The sequence below is a fragment of the Mobula hypostoma genome, chromosome 25 (assembly GCF_963921235.1).
Source record: "Mobula hypostoma chromosome 25, sMobHyp1.1, whole genome shotgun sequence".
Classification (NCBI taxonomy): Eukaryota; Metazoa; Chordata; class Chondrichthyes; order Myliobatiformes; family Myliobatidae; genus Mobula; species Mobula hypostoma.
Genome location: NC_086121.1, coordinates 32,542,182 through 32,550,924, shown reverse-complemented (window position 1 = coordinate 32,550,924; position 8,743 = coordinate 32,542,182). Strand labels below are relative to the sequence as shown.

At 40.4% G+C, this 8,743-nt stretch overlaps 1 protein-coding gene across 4 annotated transcripts in view; it reads right to left on the bottom strand.

The window, feature by feature from the left end:
• Positions 1–1,062: 1,062 nt before the first annotated feature.
• Positions 1,063–8,743, bottom strand: part of LOC134337883 (endothelin-converting enzyme 1-like) — a 333,269-nt gene continuing 325,588 nt past the window's right edge. For 3 of the 4 annotated variants that reach the window (XM_063033200.1, XM_063033203.1, XM_063033199.1), the window contains one exon: positions 1,063–8,357. In XM_063033200.1, the coding sequence (XP_062889270.1) occupies positions 8,181–8,357 (177 nt within the window). In that variant the 3' untranslated portion in view covers positions 1,063–8,180. The remainder of the gene's footprint in view (positions 8,358–8,743) is intronic. The other variant, XM_063033202.1, reaches the window with a different exon arrangement.

Genomic DNA, 8,743 nt, shown 5'->3' with positions numbered 1-8,743 from the left:
AGGCTGATCATCACCTCCACCCACTAACCCCCCACTACTTTATTATTAAACGCAAACAACAGGAATTCTGCAGATGCTGGAAATTCAAGCAACACACATCAAAGTTACTGGTGAACGCAGCAGGCCAGGAGTCCTGACGAAGGGTCTCGGCCTGAAACGTCGACTGTACCTCTTCCTAGAGATGCTGCCTGGCCTGCTGCGTTCACCAGCAACTTTGATGTGTGTTACTACTTTATTATTTATGGTTAGTCTCCTTATGTACAGCTAGACATCTCTTTATGAACAGATAATCAATCTATGCGTATAAGCTATCTTATATATTTATATTTATTGTACTTTTATTATTATTGTGTTCCTTATTTTTTGTGGGTTTTATTTTTGTCCTGTATCAGATCTGGAGTAACAATTATTTTGTTCTCCTTTACACTGTGTACAGGAAAGGTCATTAAACAATCTTGAATCTTATGTCAGGGGTAATCAACCTTATTCTGAATTCTGGAATGAACAAAACTGTGAAGGAATTCAGCTGGAAGGCACCCCACCCAGATCCCCTGGAAACCAAAAAAATAGACAATCACAATTATTAATTTTAAATCATGAAAACATTAAAAACCACAGAAAGTGGAATACAATTAAAACACATAAATATATTTAAATCAACTGAAGAAAATAAAAAAAAATAATTATTGTCTTTTCCTTCGTAAGCTGCCATTCCCTTCTATTAAAATGAATGGATCATTTGGATTAACCTGTTGAAGGTTCAATGAAGTATAATTGATTGCTGATCAGTTGAGTGAAAATGCAGAACTTTTACCTTCTCTTGGGAGTTCCGATTTCTTCCCAGTTACACAGATTAAAAAGCTTGAAGCTACCAGATTATACTTGAAATAATCAAACTTTTGAATTAAGAATTTAAATTGGTATCTGACTTGAGTTTCCACATTAATTGTTCTAAATATTAAAAATGCATTTAATTGAATTGGAGATGAGTTGATTGCAGTAGGTTGCTTTACCCCTGAAGTGTTGGAGTGACTCTATTAAGCAGCTTGTTGAGTTAGATTTCCGATCAATTTAGACCACCTGGTTATGAAGAAGGTTTGTCAGGTAATGCTGAACATCAAGGCAAGATGGTTAGACTCTTTCTCATAGAGTATTGCAATCACCTTGAACTTCTATGAGGTGAACATTACTTGCCTCTTATCAGGCCATGCAGGAACATTGTCCAGGTTTTTCTTCATAACTGCAGAGATTTATTTTCACTTTAAACAGTAGCAACTCCTTTCGGGTTCTATTAACTAAAATGCAATGTGAACAACCTTTCCCATTGGAATTTCCCATGCTTGGGATACTCTGTGCTCCACAGTGTTTGCCAGGTTATTCACGAAGGGCTTAAAGATGCTGAGTACGTATTCACTGATAGCACTGAGTACATTACAATAATCACAAAAATAATCTGCATTCTCATCTTGAGCAAATACTTCAAATGAGGACCACAAATCAGGTGCAGAACAGATATTTCTTCTTCCCAGTATAACCAAAGTGCAAACATAGTTATTCAAAGCTTTTTCTGAGTAATAATATTTCTACTGAAAGATTTTACTTAAGCCCTTAGTCTCTTCCAGAGCCTCTTGGAATTAATATTTGTTCCCAGAGCTGTGCAGCTTCCAGACCTCTATCTAATTGCTTCTAAAAATAATTGCATTTCAAATACGTCTTTGGAAGTTTATAATGGTTTTCCTTTTATGTTGGAGGAAGATGAAAAAGAATACATTCCGAAATGTCGAGCTGTTCACAAATCCCGCTGCACCTGGTTCTGGTTTGCACCAAATCCCATTAGGCCTGTGCTTACAGGCTTCCATTTGCTCCCAGTTATGTGATAGCTTTTCTTCGTTTCTGATTTCATCACCATCTCCAAATGTTCCACCATTGGTCATTGTATCTTTAGCTGCAAAGACTTGGCTCTGGAATTCCCTCTCTAAAGCTTTCTCAACAGCTTTTTTTTGTCCTTTGCAATACTCATAAGGACCAAGAATTTTTTTCCTACTTGTTCTGATCTGGCTCAGTGTCCATTGGGTCATTTTGAATGAACAGTTCAAATACATTCAGGCTGCCACTGCGAAAGCAGGAATTGAAGAGGATGGAAGAAATGAGTCATTTTCCTCCATGTTAACCAATGGTCTAACATGGTACAAAGATTTATAATGATCCCGAACAGTTTGAAGAGAAGTTAGGTGTTACAACATAACTAGGTAAAAATAAATGGTGTTTGAACTGCATCTATGGAAGGGAGGTGGAAGGGGGAGCAGGGGTACCTATCCAGATAAACAATGAAATGTTGGGGCCTGTCTGGATGGAAAACAAGGACAAGATGGGAAAGGCGACACAGGAGCAATCTCTACAGGAATCCTCTCAAAACAGTGTGAAAAAGCATGGCGGGAATTCATGAGAGCAGGGACCAGTTATGAGAGGTGGTTTTTAAAGTGGAATTTAAGGGTTGGTATTGATAATAACCTGTTCCATCTGCTGTTAAGATCAGACTATATCCCTCCAAATAGCTGCTGGAATCAGGGTCAAGGTCAACAACTATAATACCCTTGTTGTCTAAATCTAGTGACTACTCTGGCCCATGCAGTACCTCTCAGATTTAGGTCAAGAGAGCCAGGGATTTCTTAGCCAGACCTTGCTAAGAAGGTAGTTTCTCCAGCCGTTTGAAGTGATACAATCATTATCACCTCGAGGTAGCCAGGAACTGGATCCTGACTGGATTCCCTCAAAGACAGCCAGCTCCTGTAAGGATGCTTCTTGATGAAACAGATGGAAATCACAGCGACAAGAGAAAAAAATAATGTACAATAAAAGAATGCTCCTTGTACAACTGTTGAAAAAATATCTCTCATGACCCATGAAACCACCAAACCAAATACATTGATTAATGTTTGAACTATAATTAAAACATTTCTGTCTGTACAACAAAAAAACTTATATATAGGCGACCAGAATTGCAATTCACCCACAGGACATCTCATTAAAAAGACTCTGTACACAACAGCACTCATTCAAAATAAAATCTGTCAACATTGCAAGAAAATATGTTCACATACAGTACATCAAATATTTATGTAAATATTTTCTCTTTACAGGCCAGTATTACATAAAAATTAAAATCAGAATCAATGATTTATTTCAAACAAGAGGCACATTTTCAGATTGACAAGAGAAAACTACATAATCAACATATCTAGTAAATAAGATTATGTGAAGCTTCTCTCCGCTTTGGGTAATGAAGATATTCAGCCCCATATCTGACTCACAGTTAAGTGGTGGGACAAGCAGAAATACTAAGCAGCTGAAATTTCACCCTTGACTAAAGGGAGTTGGGGTGGGGGGCTTTAAATGGTTGTCATAGTTCCTTTTAAGTTCCATTGCTGCCATTAAACCCATATGTTTGTAGCTGAGAAGCAATTCACTGATCACTCATGATTGTTAACTAGAAGGAATTTGCTCATGCTTTTTAAAATTATTAGGTTACTTCAGGAATACCAACAATTTTAATCCCGTGATCGATGAATTTTTAAAATATTTCTGGTTATTTTCCCCTATTAGTCATTATTTTTAAAATTTAATTTGACCATTTTTACTTGCACAAGGTTGAATGGTTGGACACATTCTTGACCATTTCTTAAATGTTAATCTGTAGATTCCTTTACAACGTAGAGGAAGATCATGACCGAACCTTGCTCGCTGTGCTGTGAGTTAGCAGCTCCACAAGCCCCCGTTACCTACCTGTGCTGACAACGTCAGGTGATAGGAAGGAAAAGAAAGTTAATGCAGGTAGGGTATAGATCCAGCGTGAGGTCATTAAATTGGAGATGAACACTTGCATCAGCTAGCTACTGCGAAAGTTCACTGTTAACAACATGAAAGCACCCACAGTTAGTAGTGTGGAATTGTTTTCTTGTAATGCAGTTGACTTTCCCTTCAAGATGTTGGAGACGATGCAATATACAGTAGTTAAATAACAGGTAATAAAATGACTGATTGTGAATCAGAGAGAGGGGAAGGTAAGCTAAATAAACTGTTACTCTGTTGCCGTTGCCCCTATCAATCTAAGCTCGAAACCTCCAGCTGTCCTGCACGTCTCAGTTGTAAATCAAACAATCAACGGCACAGTAACGGCAAGTCAAACATACTGTCATCCAATTGTTTCTAAGCAGTCATTGACCCAACGATTGGACAGGATTGAGAACAGTACCCTCAGGCCCAACCACTGAGCACTGGTCAGGAACAGGAACAGAGTCCAATAAGGAGAGCACTAATCCTGCACCCAGCCACAAGACAATGAACAGAGTCATGGTCCCGTTGACCACCCCCCCCCCACCCAAAGCACTGAACAGTGATCAGGAGTCCTGGCCTCTCCTCAGCCACTGGATTGCAATAGGCAAGAGAGAATTCAGCCCATCAGCACAACCACGGGGCAGTGAATGGGAGAAACTACCCTGATGCAATCAGAACATAGATTAGGTGCTGCAATTCTGTTGCCAGAGGTGGGTAGCAGCTGCAAATAACTACTTGCTTCAGATGAAAAGCATTACTAAAGGATTGTTATGGACGTCAATGCATAACATTTACACATAATTTTTGAACCACAATTCTGCAACCACAGTATGAAAAAAACCCGGTGGTAACAGTGCTTATTATCCCAGTTAACTGGGGTCAGATCGGTGTTCGGATTAATACTATACTTTGTGAATCCACTAAAGAGCACAAAACCTCATTTTGATTTTTTTTTGTACAAAAGTAACTTATTTTTTTCTTGAAGTAGCTACAAAGATCAGTAGTAAATGCGCAACCCTAAGTGACAATGTTCAGCCATCAGAATTTACTTGGGTATTCTGTACTGGAAATTGTTCTCTCTGTACAATGTTCCTGACAAGAGAGGAGAATTTGAATTGTAAGGGTGGTTGTTCTTCAGAGTTCAAGTCTTGTAGGTGGAATTGTGAGATTTCCTGATGGTGTACTACCATCAGTGGTAGATAAGACTTCCAAAAGGGGAAATCTATTTTTTAGACTCTGATTGCTGCATTACCAGGTTACACTGATGACAGCATGATATCAACTTCAGTTCATTATTGTGCAGGAACCTCTAACATTTCCTACGAGTCTCTCAGTACAGAAAAAACTAAATGAAACATCAGTTTATCTGCTGTGGTTGCGCTGTTTGTGATGTTAAGCCAGTGCAGATGGGATCTAGCTGACTAGATAATACGCTGAGTGAACCCCCACACCCGCGGTAGTGCAAAGGGATTTGCTTCCATCCAGCAGCTGATGGAGTTAGTTTGGAGGCAAAGGAATCCAATACAACAGGAAGGATCATTGTCATTGGCCAATCAGCCAGATACAAACAGGATACATCCAGTCCATGTACTGTACCAATGACACACACTGGACATCTATTACAACTCATTTGAAAACTCACATTTTACCCTGACAATATTGCATAGGTTTGCCTTGACGTAACCTGTTTCCTGCAGTTACCCAACATCAGCAAAGTCATTCAGCTCATTGTGAAATTTCAATGTACAAAGACTGCCCATGTAGGTACTGAAGGGAGGAACCCTTCAGCACTTAGTGGTGAAAACAAATAGTGCTATGTAAACCTCTGCAAAATATTCCTTGGTAAAACACTATCAGTTATAATTCACTCTCGCTTATGATGAGAGACTCACAGGAATTTTAAATAATTAATACAAGCTTTGGAAGAGTGGGAGTTGCCTGAAAGTGGCATCAGAAAGCGAGGGAGGGATGGGCAGGAATCTCAGCCAACTTGACTAAAATTTGCTGAAGTTACTGTCAGATAGCTGGCAATCTATGGTATGCTTTTTGCAGCTGATACAAATGAAAATGAGGAACATTAATCACTGTTAATGTGCATATTAATGCATTATTTGTAATGAATGTACCATACCACTAAACACATCTTTTAAAAATTGCTCCACACACTGATTAGTTAATGTGTTCTTAAACTAAAATCCTTCAAATCTATTGGCAGAATAGGCAAACTAATGTCACCCCAGGCCAACACCCTTAACACTAAGGCCCATAGACTCCAGACTGTGAAAAAGTCAGTCGTAGAAAGATATAGCAAGGAAACAGACCATTTGGCCCATCAAGTTTGCTCTATCAACCACACATTTACATTAATCCAATTTTTATTCTGCCCAAGTACTCATCAACCCTCTACTCAGACTCTAACCACTCATCTGCACAACAAGGGTAATTTGTAGTGACCAAGCTAGGAGAGTTAAGTCTCTGGGAAATACAGACAGCTACCAAGGTCGGGATTGAACCTGGGGCTCTGCTGATGCGAGGCCGTGGCTCTCTTCCCTGCACCACATGTGCTGACTTTGTCACCACTCTGTGCTCTTTTGTGGAATGAGATTTCCAGATGGACAAAGGAAAAGATTCAAGGATGTGTTTAAAACTTTCTTGATTAAGGGCAAAATCCTGAGTCACTCTTGGGAGCACACACAGGTCCTGTGTAAGCGATCGAAGAAGAGCACTACCTCCTAAGCTCTCGATATCTCCAACCATCCAGCAATTCACTCCATTACCATTAGCTCCAGCTCAGTTCAGGAAGATTGTATCTGTAAACTACCCCACCTGTGGCTAGGTCTGCAGATGCCTGCAGAACTGGAGTGGAAACAAGTCATTCTTCACCCTGAGGGACTTACTAAGATGACAGAGTGCAAATGCCAAATGTAACTAGTAACATGAGGCAGGGTTTGACGCAGAGGGCGACCCTTCCATGATTGGCTCTGACCTTCTGCGGGGCTCCTGAGGGACAGACAGTGACAACGGACCTCTTTGCTGATGATGTCAAGCCACACACTTCTCAATGATGAACTGGAGGAAAACTGCGGATGTAAATGAGGTCAGAACTATAGCAATCATAAGGGTTGTAGGGCTGAATGAGATAATAGAGATAGTGAGATCTAGGTTCATCTCTTGAATGGACTTGATCACGAGAATAAGAATTTTAAAGGACAGTACTGGAGATTATAAAGGCAAATCAGTCTCACTGTGCTTTCCAATGGAGTATCTTATTAACATAATTTTAAAATGTGATTAAAAGTGCATACATCACAATCTAATAGTTTTGCAGAATAGATGCCTAAAATTTTGAAGATATGTAGATTCAGGATCTAGAAAACTAGCCATAGCAAACGAGTTTCAGAGTTGGTTAGGGACACATACAAGCAAACAGCAGTTTTGCTAAGAATCTGCCTTTGACTGAATAAATCTGAAAGCAGGGACTTCAATAAGGCCAAGGCACAATTGCTCTCAACATTTTAGTCACTCCTCCAAAATCTCCCGCCCCATGGGAAGTAGTTTTGGACTCTGTCAGTCCTTGGGTTCTTTGGGACGTGAGGTGGGAAGGGGAGGATTGGCCAGATGTTTTGTTAAATTGTCAAAGTTAGTTAAGAGGCTAATGAGTTTCCTGACATCAGTTACCACCCTCTGCCCCCTATTGCTGCACAGAAAACAAACATGGACGTTATCACTTGATAGCGAAAGAAGGAAAGGAGGCAAACACAGCCATGTGGCCATAAACTATTCATGATCTCTCTGATCAATAACATTTCAGTGTACTTAGACCAGGGCAATGCATACAAACTCCATCCAATTATAAATCTTTGCCATAAATTTCCTCAGATATTTCCAACTTGGGTGGTAGATCCATGTGCACGGAGACCCCGATACAGTGACAGAACATCCACAAAATCTGCTCCCCTTCTACGACACCACCAAGACCATTCTTTAGCATCTTAAATATTCACCCTACTTAGTAAAAATAACAACCAAGGTGTAAATGCTCTGAAGCGAAAGGGCAATTAGTGTTGAGGTGAGTAGTGCCCTGTCTTGCAGCAATGCCATCAAATGTCATCTTCTGTTTGGTTGTGTACTCTTCTCACAGGTTCCAGCGTTATCCACAGTGTGGGAAGCTGAGTAAAAATATTCACACTGTGATCCACAGGCATTTCAACAAAAATATAGTCAAATAAATTTCTCTTTGTTACGAGATGCAGAATTGACCCGTTTAGCTGAGGTGGGACCTGACGCTCAGACCAATCCCACTGCTCCAGGACTCAAGGCTTCCATTTCTCACCGTCTTATTTAATTCACCACACGTCGCATTTTTGCACTGGGTTCATTTGACTTCCTTCAGGACAGTTGAAATGTTTGGCAAAATCGACAGAGTTAGTCACTGCTCCGATGACCCTGTACATCGAAGGACTGTGGCTGTCCGTGATGAGCCCTATGTGGATGCTTTCCGGGGTCCGCAAGGAGCACCAAAGCTGTGGAGGCAAAAAAAAAAAGCGTCGTGTTTCCTTCAGCACTTTTCAAGTCCCTAGAGGCTATGAGAGCACCAAAGACCTACCTCAAGTTACTACAAAGACAGATTGGAGAACAAATTTCAAGAGACTTGGATCTTTGCATATAACAGTGAAAACCTGCAGGACTGTGGATACACAAGGGTCTGGGACCCTCTGGATTGTTCTTCCAAACAGCCAGGATGAGTCCGAGCAGCTCCTTGGGTTTCCTTATGGCTACCAGGATGCATATTTCAGTCCTTTGATTTGTTTTAACTAATGGCTGGAAATTTTAGGGATGGGGAAAGGGACTAAGTGGTCAGAACTTTGCAGCATATCCCCAACACGAGTATCAGCAAGATGGAAGATCC